We start from the raw sequence: 25838 nt of genomic DNA on the forward strand, positions 1-25838 counted from the left end.
ACATTTTAATGCAATTATTATCTTCCTAAATGAAAGCGATCTTACCAAAATATTAAAATCTTGCCTTCTTGTTTTCTCAGAACTTTTATTTCAAATTAATCCCTTAACAGTTCAGCCTTTTTGGAGTCCTTTCAACTTTGTCCTTTGCTGTGGTTAATTTCCAGTTAGCTCCTTCTGTAATATTCAAAATCAGAGCTGTATAGGTTCTCCTTACTTATTAACAGTATTATTTCCCTATCCATTTCTGTATCTTTTCTCTATACATGCTTCTAGATCAAAAAGAAAAAACCACTCATAACTTGCTATGTAACAGATTAGGGGCATCCATATGTCCGTGGAAGTGTATACATAGAGAGGAGATGAGCCATTGTTGAAGAATGTTTAGGATAAAATTCTTGTAGTGAAGGGAGCTTGGCCTCAATCACCTTTGTCGGCCTCTCTAACGTAATATGCTATGATTCCCCCAAGGATCCTTGGATAGACAGTGGTCCCTGTGTGTGTTTGTCAGAGCAGGGCAGCAGGGGAAAGCATCTGTGTAAAGATTTGCTTGCCATCCCAGATTTTGAGCTTAGGCCCCATTTTGGGAGCTTAGGTCCCATTTTGATGGGAAATGTGAAATTAACAGAAGTAAGTGCTTACTGTCAATGGTTAATGTAGCACCATCATCTAAAACTGTTTGTAAATTTTCACGTTTGGCAGAAAACAAAAGAAAGTAGCATGTTAATTAAAGGGCCTTATGCTCTAGGAAGGCACTTAAAAATCAGTATCAGCATAAACAAAAGTTATACATATGAAGACATGAAAATATTTAATAAAACCACAAGTCAAATATTAAGTGCATGTGTGGAAGGAATTCTTCCCTGTGGGTGGACTTCAGTGAAATTTGGGAAGAGAGAGAGATCCACACCCAAGTCTCCCTCCCTGGAAGAGTCTTCACGAAAGGGTGGACTTCAGTGAAATTTGGGAAGAGTCTTCATGAAAAATGTAGTCTCCTCCCAATGTTTGTTTCTCTTTATTTTGCTCTATTCTTGAGTTCATTTCAATTTTAGCTTTATCAAAAACATTTTTAAAAAATGTACTTACTGCTGGGATGCCTGGGTGGCTCAGTCAGTTGAATGTCTGACTCTTGATTTCGGTTCAGGTAATGATCCCAGGGTCATGGGAATCAAGCCCCATGTCAGGATCCATGCTGACAGCTCAGAACCTACTTAGGATTCTCTTTTTCTGTTTGCCCCTCCCTGACTTTCTCCTGTGCACGTGCACTAAACTTTAAAATAAAAAACATATTAAAAAACATTTTAAAAATGTACTGCTAATGATTTAGTTTAATGGCTTGCCTAAAATGCTTCAGTTGGTGTTTTTTCTTCAAGTGGTCATTGATAGAGGTTGTTCTCTATTTTTTAAGTGGTTCTGATGATCCATTTTAGGGTATCAGGGGTATCTGGTTCCAGAGATGGCAAAGCCTTGCTGAGAGTTTAATTTATATGGCTTCTGCTTATATTAGTCAGTGAAGCTGTGCCCTTTCAACCCTAGGTTTGTGTCTGAATTGTGTGCACATCATCTGACTCACTCCCTAGCTTTGTAACTCCCATGACCTACATTCAGCTAGGATTCCCACTCAAAGATGAGGAAGTCAGAATCTGGTAATGGCACAATTTGCATAACTAAGTCCTTTTCCATTTTCCTTCAAAAATAGCTGCCCACTGAAGTAAAGCTAATGAGCCACCCCACATTTCTTCCTGTCATAATTCTGAAAGTTCTCATGTGACCTCTAAAGGGGGGGTGGGGGGGTTACCCATTTGCTGTCTAGGATGCCAGTAGAAAGGGTTACTCTATGAAAAGCTGAGATTTGTCTCAGAAGTGGAGGTGAATACAGAGTACCTCCTCCTCCAGAATGCCTTCAGTGCCTCCCCTAGTCAGACCCCATTTCTGTCCCTGTGCACTCCCGTGGACATTAGCCGTGTTCCTGTGCAGCCTGTGAACTGCTAGGCCTTGTATTGCAGGCAGTTGTTTATAATGCTTGTCTCTCTACATTGTAAACAAACAAAACAGGAAAATTTGTGTTGCTTCCTACAAACCGTTAGATATGTGTATGTTTGGATTGATTTGAGTCTTATTGATTCACACCCTCTGGTAGCTATAATCCTTACAGGAGTTTATTCCAGCATGGCAGGAGCAGGTGTTAGAAAGAAATACTGAAGGGGCACCTAGGTGGCTCAGTCAGTTAAATGTCTGACTCTTGGTTTCTGCTCAGGTCATGATGTCATGGTTCGTGGGTTCGAGCTCTGTATCAGGCTCTGCACTGACAGTGCAGAGTCTGCTTGGAATTCTCTCTTCCTTTCCCTCTCTGCCCCTTCCCTGCTGGCCCGATCTCTCTAAGAATAAACAAATAAACATTTTTTAAAAAAGAAATATGGAAAACCCATCAATCTTGAACTAGCACAACATCCCAGGCCCATTTTTGCATGGAGATGCTTGTGTAATCAAATACATTCTGAAGAGAATCAGCCCCTCTTGACAGCTAAGGTACTTTTTGTTTCGTCTCATTTGTTCAGAGGTGTGAAATAATTCAGAAGAACACCTACAGCATTTTATTTTAATTTTGCTTGCGTATGATGAAAAAAAATAGGTGAATTCTAGAATACAGCTGGCCAAGAAGCTGAGGGGGAGACCAGTAAATAATCCCTCACCCGTAGAAAATAGTTTATAGGAAATGCTTCACTTGTGCCAAATACTCATAAATGGGTTCACGACTCACATGGCGATTTTATACTACAGGTGATCCCAGTGGAGAAGCTGGTGAAGGGGCGTTTCCAGGACAACCTGGATTTCATTCAATGGTTTAAGAAATTCTATGATGCTAACTACGATGGGAAGGAGTATGATCCTGTAGAAGCGCGGCAAGGGCAAGATGCGATCCCTCCCCCCGACCCTGGCGAACAGATCTTCAACCTGCCAAAAAAGTCTCATCACGCAAACTCCCCCACCGCAGGTATGGGAACAGTGAAATCGTATAGTTGCTTGCATTTTGGAAAGTGGCTCAGGCTCTTGTGTGCTTTCCTGTGTTTGATTCTTCCCAGCAGTCAATCTCTTTAGGCCTCTGGATGATTTTTATTGTCGTCTATTTGACCACATTTATCTTCACAGCAGGGCCTTATCTGTAATAAGTCTAATGATCATGATTTAATCTCTTAAAAAGGCAGAGTTACTCACTTTGTATCATTGAAGCTATATGTTAAAATAATACTCCAGGGATAGGTTTCATTTTCTTGGTACGTTTTTCTGAAATATGTCAAGTCTGTTTAGATTTCAGCTGAAGTATTTTTACTGCCTAATTACTGGCCATACAAACCAGAATATGAACCAATTTTGCTTTTAAATATGAATAATCCTCTACATCCTTCAAAGAAAAGTCATTGAAATATGCATCCTATTTCCTGTATGGTCAGTGCCAATATTTACGTGATAATATTCAGCAAGACCTCCTTTGTATAGCTTGGTCCAAAAGTGGAGTCATTGAGGTTGAATACCTAGAACTTTAAAATTTGTTAAACTTTGTGGATAAAAACCTTTTAAAACTACAAACATCCTTCCATAAAACACAGACTTTATCAAGCAGGAGGGTATTCTTCTAAAACTGCAGTCATTATTACAAACACCAGTTGTGGTACTGGACAGTCAAACAGTGAGATCGTCAGAAAACGATTTGTTCCATTCTGAAAACCAGTGTTCACACTTGTTAAATCAATAACATTAATTTCGTAAATGACACAAATTCCCTATTTATGCCCAACCTCCAATTAGAATGGATAGGAGATGGTTATAACAATACTAATGCTAAACAACACTAGCATGTTGTGTAGACTATCAGTGTACATTTGTGAGTCTTCCATATGTTCATGTAATTGAAGCCGGAAGTAAGCTCTCAGTTGGAAGAGGAGAGACTGACGTGAAGAACTTTAACATTTAATGTTTGGGCAGAAAAGCAAGGGTTCGCACAAGAATCAGGGAAGGTGCCAGAAAGATTAAAGGAAGTGATGGAATAACATATCAAAGAAGCAGAAGGAAAGGAACACAGTGGCCAACAATGTCTGAACCTGTGGAAGGGAGTCCAGTAAAATGAGGCCTGGACGAGCCCATTGAATTTCTCACCTTAGGGGTCACTCAGTGCAATGATGGCACCCAGAATGGGGAGAGGAATTGGAGGAAGGAAATTAAGACAGCATAAAAGTCTAGCTCTGAAGCCATAGAATGAATGAAATTATATAAAATAAGCTAAGGAATAAGGAGCAAGAGGAAAAAGAGGAAGCTAAGAAAAAGATAACAAACATCAGGGAAAAAACTAGGAAAGCTCAGCATCAGAGAATGAACAGTAGGAAATTTCTAGAAAGAGGGGTCACCAGCAGTGCCGAATATTAATTGTAGAGAGATCAAAGAGGATGAAGCCTGAAAATAGGCCAAAGATAATGGACTCCTGGGAGGTGATGAACAATCCTTTAGAGAACTGGTCTGTTAAAGTGCTGAATGCATACGCCTAGATCACAGAGACCAGGTGAGGGCGTGACCTGACAAGTGGGAAAGTCCTGCAGTGAGAGGGGATCCCACCTTCACCAAATTTGTCAGGAAAAAAGTTGAGGAAAAACATTTAGTTGTGGGGGAAAGCAGACAGCATCGAGAAGTGAGATTGGAAGGCGAATGGTGGTGTCCTTGATCTGTTTTTGTTTGCTTCTAGGACAAGGCACAGTGAGCAAGTTTGTAAGATGGGAGAAAGGTCCCTGGAGGAGAATTAGTTGACGATAGGAAAAAGGAGGGGAAACTTGTGGAGCAGGACCCTGATGCTGGAGGAAGAAAATAAGGTCAAGAGTGTTGATAAAGATTTAGAGAGGCAGGGGAATGTTTTGTTTTTTGTTTTGTTTTGTTTTATTTTATTTTATTTTATTTTATTTTATTTTATTTTATTTTATTTTATTTTATTTTATTTATTATTTAAACAATCAGAAGTGCTGGGGAGAGGTTGGGTAAAAGGCCACAAGGAGTTTGGGGAACAAAAAATTGTAGCAGTTCAAATTGGGCTTTAAGTGTGGTCAGAAACTTGGATCAGTGTAGAGATGGGGTAGAAAAGAGGGGTGTGTTTTGTCCGGATCAGGGGTTTTGGTGGGCAGCTGGAGTTAGGAAGACATGGGGGGAGAGGCGAGACCCATGGTAGCTGGCATTTCTGGTCTTGGGGTCTTTTCCTATAGCTGTTATTGATGTACAGATTCATCTTAAAACTCAGCTGCCACTTTTTTTCTTCAAGTGTTTAGTAGTGAAATTGGACAGGCCTCAGAAGTACATTTTTGTTCCACAATCACAGTGTGTCCTTGAATCTGCACCACTGCCCACGGTGCTGCTTTGGCCTCGTTTTCTAGCACTTCCTCCATTGGTCTTTCACAGAAGCCACAGAGAAACGTGTGCCATTTTGATAGAATGTCTGTGAACCTGGAAGAGAAACAGATTTCTTCCAGAGCTTAACCTCTTGGGTGACAGAGCTCAGAAAACACATTAAAGTCAACAGGTAATAAATAGGGTTTTTACTTTTTTTTTTTTTTTTAATAAATAAGGTTCTTAATGTTCCAGGAGGCAGTAGTTCTTTTAAGATTCGTGTTCCTGGGGTGCCTGGGTGGCTCAGTCAGTTAAGCATCCAACTTCGGCTCAAGTCATGATCTCATGGCTCATGAGTTTGAGCCCTGTGTCGGGCTCTGTACTAACAGTGCAGAGCCTGGAGCCTGCTTCCGATTCTGTGTCTCCCTCTCTCTCTGCCCCTCTCCCGCTTGTCCTCTCTCAAAAATAAACAAACATTACAAAACAATTTTTAAAAAAAGATTCATGTTCCTGTTACCTTGACCATGTTCATTCACCTCATTGGTCTTAATCAGGGAGAAAGGATATTTTCAAAAGTCAAACGAGTCATACCCTTTTTAATAAAATAGGTTCTGTCTCTTGGACATTGTGGGGTGGAAAAACTATACTGTGGAAAAAATTATAGCAAGGTGTACATCGCATGTAGAACACTGTTTTAAAAGCTATAATAGGTGAAAGACTCCTATAAATACAGTGAGACCTCATTTTTCTCAAGGTCCAGTATCCAGCTCTTGGGAATACAGCCAAGAAAATATAAGCCAAAATGTCTTCTAAAATCTGTGATACAAAAGTGTAATTCTAACAAACATAGGGACATGGTTTCTCAGCACATAACTTATTAGGGCAAGGAGTAGACTGATCACAATAGAAAGTACAAGCATCAGTACAAGAAGAGCCAAAAAAACTTCAGAAAACCTTACTAAACAGCCCATCAGCCTGAATGCTTTATTAGACGATCAGATAGCTCCATGCCTCTCCTTATCCCTCAGGATCACTAGGACACCAGCCTACACTAATTGATCCACTCAGAGTTCCCTTCTAATACTTAAGATTCTGTTTATAATCGTCTCCCCCATGAACTATTTACAGTCTTTAAACTGGTCACCTGCCTCTGGTCTGAAGCCATTCAAAGCCTTCTCTTCACAAGTCTGATTTTGTCTACCCAAAATTTAAGTGCTTAATGATGAGGTGAGGGTCAGCTCTCTGGGAATTCTCAGATGGATAGCACAGTTACCCAACAGTGATGTCCTATCAGTAATTTCTTTTTTTTATTTTTAATTTTTTTTCTATGTTTATTTTTGAGAGACCGAGTATGAGTGGGGGAAGGGCAGAGAGAGAGAGAGAGAGAGAGAGACAGAATCTGAAGCAGGCTCCAGGCTCTGAGCCATCAGCACAGAGCCCAATACAGGGCTCAAACCCACAAACTGTGAATTCATGACCTGAGCCGAAGTTGGATGCTTAGCTGAGTGAGCTACCCAGGCGCCCAATTAATTTTTTTTTTCCATGTTTGTTTATTTTTTTTGAGAGAGAGAGACCATGAGTGAGAGAGGGGCAGAGAAAGAGGGGGACAGAAGATTCAAAGCAGGCTCTCGGCTGAGAGCAGAGAGCCTGATGTGGGGCTTGAACTCACGAACCATGAAATCATGACCTGAGCCAAAGTCAGAGGCTTAACTGACTGAGCCATCCAGGCGCCCTCCACCTCTAAGCCTTGTCATTTCTCAACCATCTGCATTAGTAGAAACGAGCAATGGCTGGTAGAACCAAAAGCAAGAGATGGTCTTTATTTTTTCATTTGGCCATGGAACACTTGATTGATTTTGCAGTGCATTTCTTTCTCCCCAAATATTTCTGTAGGCTAATAACAAATTAACTTGCGTGTCCTGACTATAATACATTAAGAGCAGCGATAAGTGGCAAAGGGCCCGTATTAGAGTGGAAATGTGATCCTGGAATGGATTCTCCACTTAAGAAAGTACTGTCTACATTGGCAAAATAATAATAATAATAATAATAATAATGTTTTTCATCACACAGACTACTTCTGTAGGCCTGCACCATGGGTTGTTTGCTTTTTTATAAACTAGATACACTCCACATACTTGGTGCATTCAGTTATCATGAGAATGTACCAGATTTTTCTGCCATTTCAGTACAGATCCAAAATGTCCTCGTGTAGATTCCGAGAAGCCATAGAGCCCATCGGTGTCAGTGCGGTTGGGTGACTTACCTGGACTGAAACAAGCTTCAGCGTAAGCAGAGGCTGTCACATAAGGGTGAATGGCTGCCTGGCAAGTCTTCTGCCATCTGCGTTCTGAAGCATTGCATCTCTAGTTGCTTTTGATCTACCAATGAGGCGCATATATTAAAATATCTGTTTCCTGGGGGGTGGGAGGGAGGGGAGGGTGGGTGATGGGTATTGAGGAGGGCACCTTTTGGGATGAGCACTGGGTGTTGTATGGAAACCAATTTGACAATAAACTTCATATATTGAAAAAAAATATGTTTCCATAATGATAGATACCTATTAATTGCATCTATCATTGTGAGTCATGATGTTTATAAGTGTATTGTAGTGAGCCATATCCGCAACTCAAGGTAGCTGGGGGGGGGGGGGGGGGGGGGGGGGGACGGGAATCCGATGTCAAGTGTGAGCATTTACTAAACTTAAAAGGAAATTTGAAGTTGCAGTTCCTATGGCAACTACAGCTTAGACACATTGCAAATTCACATATATTAATATATTTAAATCAAATTCTCATATACAAATATAATGTGATGGATTTAGAGTTGCTATGGAAATTGAGGCTGTGCTTTCTCTTTTCCTCAGGGACTTGAGTGTTCCAGCCTTAAAATCAGATCAATAGAAATATTAGAAAAATGGTTTCAAAAAGGAAGCAACCTAAGAAGTATAACAGAATAAAGTACTTGCACAATCACACTTAAATCCCTAAATGTAAACAGAAATAAATCCTAACAGTGTATTTCCAAAACTATTGAATATGTAAATACTCTCTCAATTAACTTTAATTTGGGTTCTCTAAGGCTGTTCATATAATCTTAACAGGGTGTTCATGTTTATTGGTGTATTTAAGTGTTTACACATTTGTTGAGCACCTGTAATCTAAGTAAGCACTGCCTGTCACCTCCTTTGGGGAAAAGAGTTGCTTTTAATTTCCCAAAAAGTTTCTGTTCTGTGTTTTTAGGAGAGACGGTGAAATGTGGCAGTGTATAGTGATTTTGTCCTTGTTCCAACCTTAATTTTATGGCCCAAAATATGGTCTCGCTTGGTCAGTATACCTTGTTCATTTGAAAAGAATATGTGTTCTGCAGTTGTTGGTTGCGTAGCGTTTTAGAAATATCAGATCAAGGTAGTGGATAGTGTTTTTCAGATCCTCTATGCTTTTACTGATTTTTGTTTCTTTCTAGTTCAAATAATTGCTGTGAAGAGGGTGTTACATTGATTGTGGAATTGTCTTTTCTCCCTTTACTTCCTCTCAGTTTTTGTGTCCTGTATTGGGGCTCTGTTGTGAGATGCATACATTGTTACGCTAAATCATTCCAATGAATTGACCTTTGTATTTTATGAGATGTCCCTCTTTATCTTCGTTAAAACTCTTAGTCTTGAAGTCTATTTTATCTGATATTAAACAGCCATGCTAGCTTTCTTATGCTTACTGCTTGCATGGTATATCTTTCCCCATGATACATTAAACTTCTACCCGTCTTTGAGCTCATATTTAAAGTGTGCGGCTTACTGTTTCCGATTCTGTGTCTCCCTCTCTCTCTGCCCCTCCCCCGTTCATGCTCTGTCTCTCTCTGTCCCAAAAATAAATAAACGTTGAAAAAAAAATTAAAAAAAAAAATAAATAAAGTGTGCGGCTTATAAAAAGCATGTGATTGGGTCTTGCATTGTTATTCATCCTCATAATCTCTGGACGTTGGACTCTCCAGTCTGTTACAACTTAATGTAACTGTTGATTTAGCTGCATTTAGGCCTACCATATTATCATTTGTTTTCTGCTTATCTCCTCTGTTTTTTCTGTTTTCCTGTTGTCTTCTGGATTTTTTATGATTATTTTTTCAAGTTTTATTTGGAAATAACTTACACCGTTTATCAGTTTCATGAGTACAACATAATAGTTTGATTTAGATGTATTGTGAAATGATTACCATAAATAGGTTCAGCTAACATCCATCTTCTTATATAGATACAATAAAAAAAGAAGAAAACAATCTCTCCTTATGATAAGAACTCTTAGGATCTACTCTCTTAACTTTCCTACAGATCCTTCATCAGTGTTAGCGGTCACCATCATGTTATACATTACATCCCTGGTACTTATTTATCTGATAACGGGAAGTTTGTACCTTTTGGCTACCTTCCAGTTCACCTCTCCCTGCTCTCTGCGTCTGGTAACCACAAGTGTGATCTCTTTTACTGAGTTTATTTGTTTGTGTGTTTGTTTTAAAGAGACCACATGTAAGTGAGATCATACAATCTTTGTCTTTCTGTCTCACTTATTTCACTAGCATAATCCCTTCAAGGTCCTCCTTCCATGTTGTTGCAGATGGCAGAATTTCATCATTTTTTATGGCCTGAAAATACTGTGTGTGTGTACCACGGTTTCTTTATCCATACATCCATCATTGGACATTTAAGTAGTTTCGTGTCTTGGCTATTGTAAATAATGCTATGAACATGGGGGTGCAGATACCTTTTGAGTTAGCGTTTTTATTTCCTTTGGATAAATACCCAGAAGTTGAATTGGTGGGTCATATGGTAATTCCATTTTTAATTTTTTGGGATCTTCCTTACTGTTGTCTTAGTGGCTGCACCAATTTACATTCCCACCAATAGTACACAGGGGTGCCCTTATGTACTACACACATCCACACCAGTATTTGTTATTTCTTATCTTTTTGGTGATAGCCATTTTAATAGGCATGAAGTGATATCTCATTGTGGTTGTTTGTGTTTTTTTTTTTAATGCTCATTTATTTTTGAGACAGCATGAGCAGGGGAGGGGCAGAGAGAGAGGGAGACACAAAATCTGAAACAGGTTCCAGGATCTGAGCTGTCAGCACAGAGCCTGACTTGGGGCTCAAACTCACAAACTGTGAGATCATGACCTGAGCCGAAGTCAGACACTTAACTGACTGAGCCACCCAGGTGCCCCACTCTCATTGTGGTTTTAATTTACATTTCCCTAATGAATGCTGATGTTGAGCATCTTCCCATATACCTATTGGCCTTCCATATATCTTTGAAAAAATGTCAATTCATGTCTTTTGTCCATTTTTTCACTTTTTTTTTTAAATATGAAATTTAGGGGCGCCTGGGTGGCGCAGTCGGTTAGGCGTCCGACTTCAGCCAGGTCACGATCTCGCGCTCCGTGAGTTCGAGCCCCACGTCGGGCTCTGGGCTGATGGCTCAGAGCCTGGAGCCTGTTTCCGATTCTGTGTCTCCCTCTCTCTCTGCCCCTCCCCCGTTCATGCTCTGTCTCTCTCTGTCCCAAAAAATAAATAAACGTTGAAAAAAAAAAAATTAAAAAAAAAAATAAATATGAAATTTATTGTCAAATTGGTTTCCGTACAACACCCAGTGCTCATCCCAGCAGGTGCCCTCCTCAATGCCCATCACCCACCCTCCCCTCCCTCCCACCCCCCATCAACCCTCAGTTTGTTCTCAGTTTTTAAGTCTCTTATGTTTTGGCTCCCTCCCTCTCTAACCTTTTTTTTTCCCTTCCCCTCCCCCATGGTCTTCTGTTACATTTCTCAGGATCCACATAAGAGTGAAAACGTATGTTATCTGTCCTTCTCTGTATGTTTTGTCCATTTTTGTTAATTGTTAATTGAGTTGAGTTATTTGGGTTTTTTTGCTCTTGTGCTGTAGGAGTTCTTTATGTATTTTGGATATTAATCTCTCATCAGATATATGGTTTGCAAATATTTCTCCCATTCTCTAGGTTGTCTTTTAACTTTGTTGATGGTTTCTTTTGCTGTGCAGAAGCATTTTACTTCAATGTAGTCCCACTTGTGGTTTTGGTTGCTTGCACTTTAGTTGCCATATCCATATTCTGGATTTTTCAGATATTGTATATTCCAACTTACTTGATTGCCTTTCTAACTATATCTCTTTGCATTAATTTTTTCAGTGGTTGCTCTAAGAATTACAATATATATACTTTCACAGTGTACTTAAAAATTGTATTTTCTCTTCATGTAAAATGCGGAACCCTGGCAACCCTTCCTCCCACTTTTGTTTGTCCCATATAGTTTGTATGACTATTACACTTGTCACATGTGCTACGTCCACATACATTATAAATCCCCCAGGACAATGTTACAACTTTTGTTTTAGACCAACACTGTTTTCATAAGTGGCTTTTGAGCACTTGAAATGTGCTTATTCTGCATTGAAATGTGCTGTATGTATGAAATGCATGCTGGATGTAGAAGACTTAGTATGGAAAAAAATGAATGCAAAATCTCTAATAATTTTATCAATTACATGTAGAAATTATAATCTGTATATATTATATGTATTTTTGCATACATTACATTTCACATCTTAAAAATTTTTTAATTGACTGATTAACATATTTCTAGGAGGCAGTGCTGCTTTAGGCGATCGTGTGTGTTTAAAAGAAATTGAGAGAAAAAAGAGTGGGTTTTCCCCCCATTCCTACCTTTTACCATTTCCAGTCGCCTTCATTCGTCCCTGAAGCTCTGAGTTCCCTACTGATTTCATTTCTCTTCATACTGAAGAACTTGCTTTAGCATTTCTTATAGAGCAGGTCCATTGGCAACAAGTTCTTCCAGTTTGCTTCTTCTGTAAATGTCTGTTTTTCACGATCAAAAATTTCCATAGATAAAGAATTCCACTTGATCTTGCTTTATGTGCTTTAAAGATGTCGTTTCAGTGTCCATGGCCTCCAGAGATGAGAAGGGCTTGCTTGTTCTAATCGTTCTTCCCCATGTGCAACATGTTTTTCCTCTCTGGGTGCAGTCAAGAGTTTCTTTATCTTTGGTTTTCAGTTAGTGGGACTGGGATGTGCCTAATCATGGTTCTCTTTGAGTTTCTCTTGTTCTGGAGCTCATTAAGCTACTTTAAATCTGTTGAGTTTATGTCTTTTACCATATTTGGGAGATTTTCAGCCATTTTTCAGCTCCATTCTCTCTGTCCTTCTGGGACACATTTATCCATATGTTAGAGCTTTTGAAATTCTCCCACGGGTTTCTGAGGCTCTGTTCACCTTTTTCTCAGCACGCTCTCTCTTCTTTAGATTAGATGGGTTCTATTAATACATCTTCAGGTTTACCCTCTTTGTCCTCTGTCATTTCCCTTCTATTGAGCATTTTTAAAATTTCAACGCTTGTATGTTTTCAGTTGTTAATTCCCTTTTTTTCTTTCTCTATTGGTACTGCCTACCTTTCATTTATTGTGAACATCCTTCACTTCCCTGGGCATGGTTCTGATAGCTGCTTTAAAGCTCCTGTCTGCTGATGCCACCATCTGATCACCTCACCATTGGCATCTGTTGATTTTGAGAATGTGTCACATTTTCCTGGATCTTTGTATGTTGAATAATTTTGGATTATATCGTAGACGTTGTAATGTTTTGTTGTGGACATAGAAGCTTTTGGTGTATTGCTCCAAAGTGTTCTGATGTTTTTGATTTAACAGGGACTCAATTAGAGTCCATGTAAAAAGTACCCACGAAGTTAAATTTCACTCAGAGGGTCCTGACCTTGGTGTCAGGCCTGTGCCTTCATGCAGGACTTCCTTTTCCTTATTACTGACAAAACATATGTGTTCATTTACCTTTTGAGAACAGTCTGCCCTTTAAACACAAATGTTGCTCTCACCCCAAAGCCATTATTTATTCCAAGAAATGCATCTTCCGTTGTCTGTTCTTTAGACCAGACCAGTCCTTGATAGCATTTGACTTCTCAGAGCTGTAGGGTATGCACAGGCATCCTCCTTTGCCCTTTGTGGTCTCCGCATCAGGATGAGTCATGCCTCTTTATTCTCTGCACCTTCCCGGTATGCTCCTGCTGTTAACTGTTCTCAGAGGCCTCAGTCACCTAACCACAAACTATACCTCCATATACCTGCTTACTTCTTCAAGGATCAAATATTCATTTTAAGAGATCATGTAATGTCAACTCAAAACAAGGAAGAGGTGCATTTTTCTTACCAGTCCCATAATTAGCAAGAATTGTCTTCAAGCAAATGCTAGCGGTTGTTATATGAACGATGTATCTTTCACTCAGTCCCTGCCCCGTATCAGCATTGCATCCCCTTGACCTCCTCATATTAAGAAACCATCCCATTGCTAAGCTGCAAAGCAGGTAATGGCTGCTCATGGGAAGCAGAAGGCTGTTGGTAGTTTTGTTCCTCCAGTTATACATCTGTCTTATGTAAGATGTATAAGATATACCACTGGGCATTAGGATACTTTTCTCCTCAAACAATAGTTAAAACTGTATTTCTCAACCTGTAATGATAAAACCACAGCAATATAATATGAGCAGTGCTCTGCCTTGCCAGGATATTGAATATCTGTGAGTTTGGAATATTGAGAGCACAGTGAGGAACAGAGACATGAAGAATTCAGGAGCTTTGGATAGGAATCTTCTGGCAGTATCTGTGGACAAGGCTGACGGCCTTCGTCCGAGGAACAGCCATGCATTTTTCATGGCCATCCAATGTGCTTGCTTACTGAGACTGCATCTTTGATAGAGGATTTACTAATTCAGTTTACAACTTTTAGTTATTTTGGCTTTTTGGAATCAAACCCTGACCTAGTTTTCTGTAAAACTAGAATATTTGAAAGCTTAGAGATCAAAACCTACAACCATAACCCCTGTTGTAGAGGTGGGGAAACTGAGCCACAGAGAGTTTCAGTAACTTTCCAGGGCCATACACTAGAAATAGGGGGCCCTTGGGGCGCCTGGGTGGCGCAGTCGGTTAAGCATCCGACTTCAGCTCAGGTCATGATCTCACAGTCTGTGAGTTCGAGCCCCGCGTCGGGCTTTGTGCTGACAGCTCAGAGACTGGAGCCTGCTTCGGACTCTGTGTCTCCCTCTCTCTCTGCCCCTCCCCCACTCATGCTCTGTCTCTCTCTCTCTCTCCCTCTCCCTCTCTCAAAAATAAATGTTAAAAAAAAAAAGTTTTTTTAAATAAAAATTAAAAAAAAAAGAAGCAGGGGACCCAGAGTTTGAAGCCTGACCTTGTGATTCCAAAGCCTACTCTTTAAACCATTATATTGCCTCTGAAATATTATGGATGTGGTCTTGTTTTATGTTCTGATCTTCTCCTTACACTATGCTGAACCACAGTACATTTTCACAAACCAGATTCAAATTGCATAGTGTGTGGAGGAAATGAAAGTCTCTGCAGTGTCATAAAGGCTGGAACCAGAGCACGTGCTGTTGCATTTGAATGACCTCCATTTTTATTTTTAAAACTAGCAGCCGCTTTTTCAAGTTTAAAAACATTCTCATTCATCCTTGCAGCAAGTTCTGGGTGAGAGTTGCTGTCTTTTGTATAGGTTTGTAAAAGCAGGAAACCTTGAGTCACTTGTTCCAGGCCTCTTCGCAGCCTGGAAGCAGACATGTACGTGAAGCCTGGGATACTGGGTCCTGGATTAGCGGGATTCCTCATCTCTGATTTCTTAACCCTTGGATTGACCTCATTCTCTGAATGGATGGTCTAGGTGATTTCAAAGGGAAGAGTAAGCCCCTCAGACACAACTGACATGTATTTTGGCCTCTTGGGCTCTGTTCCCTCACTCACAGCCTTGCAGGAGAGGACCAATGGCCTCCATTATTGTCCTGCCTGCACTGGGAAGTAAAGCGTCGAGGCCTCTTTTAAACAGCATTGATTCCTTTCATAACTGGTGTTGGGTCATTTTCACTGCTCCCTGTGTATGTTGAAATACTCAATTGGTTTTGTGCTAAATCCCACGTGTTACTCCCATCATTGCTTTTCTCTCTGTTGGAATAATAACTTGGCATCTGGCTTCTCCGCCTCACGACAAAACTTAGGAGGTCTCAGAGGCAATGATTTAGCATTTATTCTCCATTTCCATAAACAGAGTATCACAGGTCACCCATGGACCTATTTTTCTTTTTTTCTTCCTCCCTCCCTGCGCCGCGTAAGAGAGCAAATGTACACTTTCATTTACTTTACAGTAAGTTTAAATCCTTGAAGGGCACAGCATCACATGGATTCTGTGGCCAATGGCTTTAGCAAGAAGGTTGCTTTGGAATTTGGCATGAACCACGGCACTGTTTCCATGAGCACGAGTTACTTTTCCCCAGATTACTCTGGTTTTGTTCAGTTTGCCACCAGGAGTCACTGTGCTCTTCTTTGCTTTGTACATCTAAGCACATCTCTTGCCTAGATACAGTTCTGTTTCATCTCAAGCATAAACATCTTCAATTTTAAGAAGAGCTCTGTGCTCTCTCTGGTTCTGGAGACCCCACTTTCTCCAGCAAAAATGGCCTTGGACCACAGCCTTCCAGACATACTTGTCATTTTAGGAGTCCTGCTCCCAGCAGGCCTCCACAGGTTCCAAGATGGCAGAACGAGGTCTGTTTTTCTTATTGGTGCCATTCTTTGTCACTTGGTATGTTGGGCAGGAAGAGAAACATTGTTTTACTTTGAAGAATTTCATTTAGAATTTGTTGAATTGATTTAAATTGAATCACAGCATGTCCATTTGGATCCAGGAAGATGCAGCACTGAAGCCCACGTGTATGGCTATTTTCGGCATCCTCTCCAGTCCTCTCTATCACCTGAGGAGCCCCTTGTACCGTAGCTGTGGAAATAGTATATGGTGTACTACACAATAGCTCAGAAAAAAAGCCTTCTTAAACAGCTCCTGTTTGCTGGAGTCGTTGCTCTTTTTATGAAAGCTTTGCTTGGATTTTCGTTCAGTCTCTCAACACGTATTTGTCAGGGCACCGTAAGAAGTTCTGGAAACACATCATGATTCAGGGAAGTTACAGTCTTGTGATGAAAACCTGGTAATAAATAGACAATAACAACAAAGTGAGGTCTGTACTATCAGGGTGTGTAGGAAAGCCATCAGAGCTGGTCTTGTGGATTCTAGAAAGGCTTCTTGGGGAAATGGGGGTTTTGACGCCGAGTCAATGAATGAGTAGAAGTTAGCCAGGTTAAGAGTATAGACAAGAGCACTGCAAACAGAGTAGAATATCGATGTCAAGAGAGAATATGCTGTATTTGGTAAAGTGTGTGTTATTCTGCATGGGTATTGCGAAGTAAAGCTGCAGAGGTGGGTGGGGCCCTTGTATAATGAGTGGAGAGGTGATATTCAGACTGTGTTGCTGCAAAACAACTACTACAAACTTAGCAGCTTAAAACAACACACATCTATGGTCTTACACCTTCTGAAGTCCAGGCCAAGCCTGGCTGTGTTCTGTGTTCTAGGGTCCCACCAGGCAGCAATCCAGGTATCTTCTGGGGCTGTGGTCTAATCAGAGGCTTAGCTGGGGAGAGCTCTCGGGTTGTGACAGTTTCCTTGAGGCTGCAGAACTGAGGTTTCAGTCTCCTGGTGGCAGCTGCTCTCAGTTCCCAGAGGCCACCTGCGCTTCCTTGCCACATGGGCTTTTCCAGCATGGGTGCTTACGTGGCATCTTGTGCTTCTAGACCCATAGGATTCTCTCTGGTGTGTACGCTAGCCAAACAGAGTTCTGTAGAGTACCGTAATCATGAGAGCGACCTCCCATCACCTTTGTCATATTCTGTTGCTTAGAAGCAAGGCACAGGCCGCACGCATACTCTAGAGGAAGGGACTATACAAAGATTAGAATACCAGGAGGTGAAGATTATTGGGGAGAGGAGGTCACCATAGGTTCTGTTGGTCACAGAGGTTTATGCTTTAAAGGGAACAGTTGGGAGTCACTGAAAGGTTTTAAGCACAAGTTTGCTGTTTGGTGTAGAAAATACATGGCGGGTGGCACAGTTACAGTCCAGAAGACTAGCTAAGAAGCTGTTCCAACAAACCATGTAGGAGAGGAGGTTGGCCAAGGATATACGATGCACATTTTTCTGGCTTGATGGTTGGTTGGTGAAAGCAGAGAAGCTGGAGCCAGGAGCCAGTTGTAGTAAAAGATTCATATGAGGCTCAGCTCTGGTTCTCGCCTCCCTGAGCTCCAGCTCTGTGGCCTCGGACCACATCTCTCTGTTTGCAAGGGAGTCTGGGGAAGATCCTGTTAATGGAGCACAGTCAACTTGCCACCACCAGAAAAATAACCTAAAATACTGGTCTTGACAGTGGAGTCAGGACTGTATCTGTCCATCATGAAGTATTGAGTGCTCGTGTTCCTACGCAATAGCCATCTTAATTTGAAGACTTTTGGCTTGAAGGGCTGCTGTATGCCAGGAGTACAGTGATGCCGCAATGTCATGGTGATGCCTGTGTGTTTTAACTCTTGATGGTCTGGCTAGGTTTGTTGGGCTGTTTCACCCACTAGCTTTTCTTCCTCCTGCAGTAAACAGGCAAGGGGGTGCCTCCCTAACTTGTTGGGATTCTGGTGTGTATTGTTTTCCTGGGAGTGAGGGATCCTTGCCATTTCTAGAGAGAAGTTGCCCTGAGGACAAGTTAAAAACGAGAATTTGAACTAAGACTGATTGCTCGGCACCTAATGTGTTTCAGAGCACCCTTAATTACCTACCAAGATGTGAGAAGAGTCGGTTTATCATAAGGAAATACACGCCACATTCAAACAACTATTCAAAAGTTGGCTATTTTAATACTTGAGCCATTCTAAGAGGAGAAGTTCTGTGCATTTTTTCCCACTATGAAAAATTCTCAGAAACCATAGTGACTCAGGCAGAGCCTGGAAAATACTGGAGAATCACATGATGGCTAAAAATAAGCACATCATCTCCAGCAGGGACAGTAACCAGGGCAGAAGTAATTCAGTTTTCTGAGTGCTCATGCTGGCCAGCCAAGCTCAGGTCCTCTTGGCCACTGCGGGGGCAGGCTTTGTGACCCCTGGCCGGGGAAGGGGAGCCTTCAGGCTCTGAGGCTCTGGGTGCAGAGGCAGCCACGCCATCCCAGGCCTCTCACTCTGAGTGTAGTTCCCTGGCTTGCTCCCAGGGCAGAACCAGTTATCACACTGTGTAATGACCCTGAGGAGTGAATTGGGAGGGACACACGCTGACTCATAGCCCTTGTCACCGCCTACTTTTCTTCAGCCTTTCTCTCAGAGTCAATAGCAGATGCTATTGATCACAAAATGTCTTTTAGGTTGCTGTTAACATTGCAAAATGGAAGCCGTATAAAACAGCCAGACATTTGGTGCCTATTTTATAGGGTACATGATGGGGCTTTCTGAACTGGCGCGTTGTAAATGATTTACCATAAAGGAAACTCGTCTTGAGCACTCACTACTCATACCAGGAAAATCACGGCAGTGGCCTCCTCTCTGGCCACTCTGCCTCTGCCCTCTCTGCCTCTGCCCTCACCCTCCTGCAGCCCATTCTCCACACAGCAGTCAGACCATGTCACTCCTCAGCTCGGGACCCTGCCGCGGCTTCCCTTTCCCCCTCAGAACGAAAGCCCACCTCTTGACTGCGGCCTCTGAGTCCCGACGATCTGCCCCCTCCTGCCCAGGCTTGCTCTGCGGCAGCACTCCACCTGGCCCCTGCCCCAGATGAGGTAGGGCCTTCGTGTGGGCATCAGGCCTTGCCGTTGCCTGGAATGCTCTGCTCCTGGGCTGTCCAGGGCACCAGCTTCACCCCTCTCAGGCCTCTGTTCCAATCTGACTTTCTTAGGCCTGAAAGTAAGGGTTCCTCCTGCACCTGGCAAGTCTCTTTCAGGGATTCTGGAAGGTTATGCCTCTGGAGCTGTCACAAGAGACGTAGGCTTCTGTGAGGAACAGGACTTGCGGGTCAGGGTGACTGCCACATGGGCCTGGCGTACGTCTCGCCTCATGTCTCTGCTAGCCTGCGGCAGGACTCGCATCAAGAGGGCTCCGTGATCTTGACCCCTGTCCTTCTGAGGGAACCTGGGTCTAGTGAGGCCCATGGGAGGCTCCTGGGTCTGCAGAGCTGAGACTGGAGAAAGACACGTGCTGGGCACTCAGACACCCGGAGCTGCTACTGCAGAGGCTGCTCACCCTCACCCTGCTCTGCCAGTCTCTTCTCCATAGCATTTGCTTGCCGGTTTATTATGGCACTTACTAATGTATCATGTTGTTTATTATCTCATTTCTGCTGTTAGAATGTAAATTCCACAAAGGCATTTTCTATGTTTCATTCATTGATTTATCCCAACTGCCTATAGCTTGCCAGGTACACAGTAGGAGATCAGTAAATGTTGGCTGCTTGAATGAATGAGTCAGGGTAATTTAAGAAGGAGCACAGAGACTCCAGCTTGCTGATTTTCAAGATAGAGGGTGAATGGAACTGGAGAACCGAGGCCTTGGTGCCCACTGGTGGTTTCTGGGTTAAAATTTTTATAGAGATTTCTTGAAAGAGAGTCTGATGTTCTTACTACTTTAGCACTTTAGTTTTTATCTTGCTAGTGTCTGGAAATGGGAAACCTGTGTACTTCATCATTGGTCAGATCATATTCGCTGAGTAACAGCACTACTAATGTGAGCTCACATTTATCGAGCACCTACCATGTGTCAGGCTCTTGTTAAGGACCTGTCCTGTGCTGTTCCTGACTCTGGGAAACAGGCACTACTTTTGCGGTCTTCGGCCTCCAGGGGTCCAGGTAGCAGCACCCGGACTGCCGTGAAGGCCACCTGGCGACCGGGCCCCCAAGCTCAGCCACTGCCTCCTTAAGGGCAAGCCGAAGGATTACCACTTCCATACCCGATCCCCGTGCCCACACGGCTGGTGTGCTTTCTGCTAGGCTCCAAGGTGCTCAGAAAAGGGGCTGCCCACTTTTACAAGCTGACCCTGAAGTGGCCAGAAGGAAGAGCCACACTTGGCCGCGGGCTGCACTGGTGACAGAAGCCCTAAGGGCCGTGAACTAGTAATTTCAGAATATACGAACCAGCCTCTTAATAACCTGCTGAATCAGAGCATCCGGGAGCCCCCGTTGATGTTCCACGTGGACTGGACTCTGGCCGCAGAGGCGCTTTCCTTTGTTTTGCCCTTAGAGAACGCATTAGGAGCCTACAAAGGGGAGGCGTGGAGCCATTTTCCAAGAAAAGGGTCAGACCCCGAAGCCGTGAGAAGGGTGGGGGCGCAGTCAGTCATACTGCAGTGTGGCCACTCCGGTGTCCGTTTCGGCACTCAGGAAACCCTCTTGGTGTGGGAGCTCCATCTTCGCGTCACTCCAGCCCTATACTCTATCCCCAGCAGTGGCTTTATTTACTTTTATTTTAACCAAGTTCATTCCCGTTCCCAGTTAAAAAATAAAATCTGTTGACCAAGGTAAAAAGGTAAGGAAGTGATGGCAGATCATCCACAAATAACCAATCAATGTAGGTACAGTGCATCTTCTGTCATGTTTCAGGTCTGTGGGGTTTTGCTTTTGACATACGGCGTAATTGACATACAGCATAATCGTTTCAGGCATAAACATGATTGAATATTTGTATATATTGCAAAATGATCACAACAATAAGTCTAGATTAACATCTGTCACTGTATGATTAGAATATTTTTTTTGTGGTAAGAACTTTTAAGATCTACTCTCTTTGCAACTCTCAAACATACAGTGTTACATATAACCACCTTGCTGTACATGAGTTCCTCAGACTTTGTAACAGGAAGTTTTTTTTGTATTACTTAGATTCAAATTAGTTAACACATAGTGTACTATTGGTTTCAGGAGTAGAATTTAGTGACTTATCACTGACATATAACACCCAGTGTTCATCCCAGCAAGTGCCCCCCTTAATGCCCATTGAGCCCATCTTCCCATCTACCTCCCCTCCAGCAATCCTCAGTTTGTTCTCTGTATTTAAGAGCCTCTTATGGTTTGCCTCCCTGTTTTTATCTTATTTTTCCTTCCCTTCTTGTGTTCAGGTGTTTTGTTTCTTAAATTCCATATATGAGTGAAATCATATGATATTTGTTTTCTCTGACTGACTTATTTAGCTTAGCAAAATACACTCTACTTCCATCCACATTGTTGCAAATGGCAAGATTTCATTCTTTTTGACTGCTGAGTAATACTCCGTTGTATATGTATGCCATATCTTTATCCATTCATCGGTCAATGGACACTTGAACTCTTTCCATAATTTGGCTATTGTTGATAGTGTTGCTATAAACATTGGGGTGAGGGGTGCCTGGGTGGCTCAGTCAGTAAGCGTGCAACTCTTGGCTTCCGCCCAAGTCATGATCTCACGGTTTGTGAGTTTGAGCCCATGGGGCTCTATGCTGACAGTGTGGAGCCTGCTTGGCAATTCTCTCCCTCCCTCCCTCTCTCTCTGTCTCTCTCTCTGTCTCTCTCTCTCTCTCTCTCTCTCTCTCTCTCTCTCCGTCTTTCTCTCTGCCCCTGCCCCACTTGCGCTATCTCTGTCTCTTTCAAAATAAACAAACTTAAAAAAACAAATAAATAGAAATAAAAATAAACATTGGAGTGCCTGTGCCCCTTCAAATCGGCATTTTTGTATCCTGGAGATAAGTACCCAGTAGTGCAGTTGCTGGGTTGTAGGGTAGTTCCATTTTTAACTTTCCAAGGAACCTCCATACTGTTTTCCAGAGCTGCTGCACCAGTTTGCATTTCCACCAACAGTGCGAAAGGGTTCCTTTTCTCTGCATCCTCGCCGACATCTGTTGTTTCCTGAGTTAATTTTAGCCATTCTGACAGGTGTGATTTGGTATCTCATTGTGTATAACTGGAAGTTTCTACCTTTTGACCACCTTCACCTATTTCACCTACTCCCCAGCCCCCACCTCTGTGGGGTTTTTAACTGAGTGAAAAGGACCCGGGGGTGGAAGGGAATATGCTCTCAAATTAGGGAAGAAGCTGGGGATGACCAGAAGATCAGTTGCCTCCTGAGCGTGTATGCACGCGTGCACATGTTTTTAATGTCTCTGTGGTTCTTGTCAACAGTTTTAATGTCATATTTTTAGCTCCTCTGTTTATGACTTTGGCAGAAGGAATACAGCAGATTAAGTGAGAAGAATGTTTAAATTCCATCAGAGCTCCGGCCATGAAGGATAAAGCCGAGTACAATGCTTTTCTTTGCTTTATCGTTATGAATTCATTGGGCCTCATATGGCCCAAATGTAGCATTTTCCATAAACATTAAGCTACTAATTATTGACATTAGACACAGTGATGCTGTGGCTTCACTAAGACAGTGAATAAGGCTACTCTTTGTTTTTTTACAACTATGGTTAAAATGTCTTAGAATCATATTTATACACCAAATCCTAAAGGCATTAATTAAGACACAACTGCTCAAAGACTAGCATTGTAAATCACGTCCATATCCAGTGAGTAAAGTCAGAGAATTACAGGGACTTGTACAGAATTTATGTCTATTTTTCTCTGCTTCTGAAACTCCTTTTTATTTTGAAAGGGAAAATTAGGGAGAGAGAGAAAAGCTTGAGGGAAAAAAAATTCTTGTAAAACAGGACTACCACTAATTATGTTTTCAGGACATCAAATACAGCTTCAAAAAAATTTTTGGAATGGTTGATAGCTGCGAGGAAAAAAAAATATCTGCCGTATAGCTGAAGGAGCTGCACTCTCTTTAAAAGCCCTTATGTAAATGTTTTTCATGTAAGCATCACTGAGCACAGAAGCATGGGAAGGCACAGAAGTGAAGTCACCGTGGCCCTGGGTGCGTTCTTAGGAAGCAGGAAGGCAGCTACTGAGGAACCCGATATCTGAAGCCGGGATAGATGCTATCCGGGACATTATTGGGTCATTTCACAAAATCGGAATCTACATGGTAACTTACATAAAAGTAATAGATCAATGTTAAATTTGCTGATATTGATAATTACAATTTTCTAATAACATCCTTATTCTAGCAGTCCAGGTAAATGGCAGAATGATATCTGGCACCCCAGAAGCTGGGTACACTTTGGAGTATGTTTGCTTGAAAGGAGACAGGAAGACTTTCAGAGCAAATAAACAAAAATACAGTTCTTAACAGTCTAATGGGTGTCATATACCTTAGGATATCGTTTACTATTCTAAAAAGTAAACCATGAAATCATTAAGTAGAATGAACAAAAGCCTTCATTTTTACTTTTATGAATTTTACTATTTAGTATTTCTCAATGTGAGAAATAGCCGTGAGGGGTAGATTACTTCCACATCAGATTATAGTTTGTGATGATTTAAAGAGCTCACTTTATATTCTTTCGAAAAATGAGCTTTTAGTTTAATGCTGAATTGTCTAGGTTTTAAAACTTTAAACCTCTGACGATACTAAGATCTTCTGTACGGCCTTCCTGTTCTTTAATTTCTTCATCCCTTAGAAGCAGTGTAAATGCACAGTTGACGGGACACCTGGGTGACTCAGTCCATCAGGCATCCGACTCTTGATTTGGGCTCAGGTCGCCATCTCATGGTTCACGGGATCAAGCCCCACGTCAGGCTCTGTGCTGACAGCACAGACCCTGTTTCGGATTCTCTCTCTCCCCCTCTCTCTCTGCCCCTGTCCTGCATGCACGTGCACTCAAAATAAACATTTAAAAAGAAAAGCACAGTTGACTAGCACTGCCCTCTCACACCTCGTTCATTAGACATTTATTTCCCTTTGTTATCAGTTTCTTTCCAAACAAGTTAATCACAATTTCAAAACCCCTGATTTTAAATTTCAAATACTAATTACTTCCTCTGTTAACTCAGTTTTTCAAATTTATTTTCCATTCCTTTCCCCAGCCCGTGAGTGACTGTCCGGGGCGGGGTGGAGGCGATTCCATTGTTTTCATCTCTGTCATCTTGAGAGAGCCACAAGCTGCATGCATGTGTACCAGGTGAAAGATGGGGACTGTGCACCCCAGCCAACCTGGACAGAATCCATGAGACAGGGGGAAGAAGCCGTACCTGCCGCTGCAGCATCAGTCACGGCAGCAGCTCCGGCCTGTCCCCCGGGAGCCACGTAGGGTCTCCTGTGGCCCCCTGTTCCTCCCCAGCGAGCTTCCTCTGCTTATTCACAGTTCTCTTCCTGATAACTTGATCTCACAGGGGGCTTTGGCTTGCCCACGACCCTTCCGCTTTTGCTTCATTTCAGGTTTTTTCTCAAGCTGCATTTGATGATGTCCTAAAAATATAATTAGTAGTGGCTTTTACAAGCAGTCAGGTTTCTATTCCTTCCGTGTTTTTCTTTTAAAGTTTACGTGGGGCTGGATAGGGCAGGTTGTGAGAATGAGTGTCTGATGAACGTAGGTCAGCTGTTGCAACGAGCCACATCCTAGCCGCCGCCCTGCTTAGGGAGAAGTGCCCAGGGTGGGTCACGCACTCTAGGGAAGCCCCTTCTGCGGGGCGCTGTTTGCTTCAGAAGAGGTAATGAACATGGCCTTGACTTGGATGGCACGGTACAAACTAGCTTGCCCCTGCCTACTCAGACTTAAATGCTTACTGACTCGATTTCCCTACTTGAACTTTGTCCTGGTTCCATATAGAAGGGCCCAGGTGATAACAGAAGAGGATCTGAAAACCAAGTAGGAGCCCTCTGGGGGAACTTGATGATGTTTTGTTTGGTCTCCTTCACGTATTGCCAGCTCTTGCTGTCAGTGACTTGGACGTTGGCCTCAGCCCCTTGAGCTCTCCCCGGTTTGTTGACCCGGATAGATACCTCTCCTTGGAGTGGTTTTAACGTTATTGATAAAAACGTCTGTTGAGCGTGGCCTCTGGGTCAGGCACGGAGCTTGGCCTTGGGAACATTAAATGGTAAAACAGATGCAACCCCTACCTGTAGACTGGAATGGGAGAATAGGCACAAACGGCTGTGCGGTTATAGGGGACAGGTGCTGCGGCCTCCCGGAGCGGCATCGTCCCAGCGGATATCTGCAGGGTGCTACACTTAGTCCCTCAGAGGGGAAGAGGAGTGTTTGAGGCGAGGGGGTCGCAGCATGAATCATGCTTTGTGGTCATGTGGTCGGGAACACTGCCTTGTCCCTGGGTACGGTGAGTGTGGCCGTGCCCGGGCCGTTGTCCACAGCTGTCGCTCCATGAGACCGTGAACTCCTGGAGAGCAGGGATCTCCAGTGGGACGTGGTTCATGGTAGGTACTGGGTAAACCTGTATTTAGTAAATAAGAGGTGTTGAACCTCCCTCTGGAAGCTGCTCTCTGTCAGATATGATGGATATTAAAATACGACGTATTGCTGATAAAAAGGCCTGAAGTAACTTGATTTTTCAGAAGCTTCTCCCTCAGCGAGGCTGGCTGGTAGCTGCCCTCAGAGGAGGCGCTTTGCCAGGTCAGCATGTCCTCACCCTGCCTCCTCTGCTGTTATCCACACGGTTTTC

The 25838-nt window shown here is 42.6% G+C and overlaps 1 protein-coding gene and 1 long non-coding RNA gene across 6 annotated transcripts in view; one reads left to right on the forward strand and one right to left on the reverse strand.

The window, feature by feature from the left end:
• MAPRE2 (microtubule associated protein RP/EB family member 2) overlaps positions 1-25838 on the forward strand; it is a 159545-nt gene that overhangs the window by 120169 nt on the left and 13538 nt on the right. For all 5 annotated transcript variants that reach the window (XM_047827718.1, XM_047827717.1, XM_047827719.1 and 2 more), the window contains one exon: positions 2779-2992. In XM_047827718.1, coding sequence (XP_047683674.1) covers positions 2779-2992 — 214 coding nt within the window. The remainder of the gene's footprint in view (positions 1-2778; positions 2993-25838) is intronic.
• On the reverse strand, positions 5001-12346 carry LOC125149095 (uncharacterized). Its single transcript, XR_007145806.1, has 3 exons — positions 12090-12346; positions 7628-7742; positions 5001-5478 (listed from the first exon to the last, which is right to left on the reverse strand). It is a non-coding gene; the product is annotated as an uncharacterized LOC125149095 (long non-coding RNA).

This window comes from Prionailurus viverrinus, chromosome D3 (genome assembly GCF_022837055.1).
Source record: "Prionailurus viverrinus isolate Anna chromosome D3, UM_Priviv_1.0, whole genome shotgun sequence".
Lineage (NCBI taxonomy): Eukaryota > Metazoa > Chordata > Mammalia > Carnivora > Felidae > Prionailurus > Prionailurus viverrinus.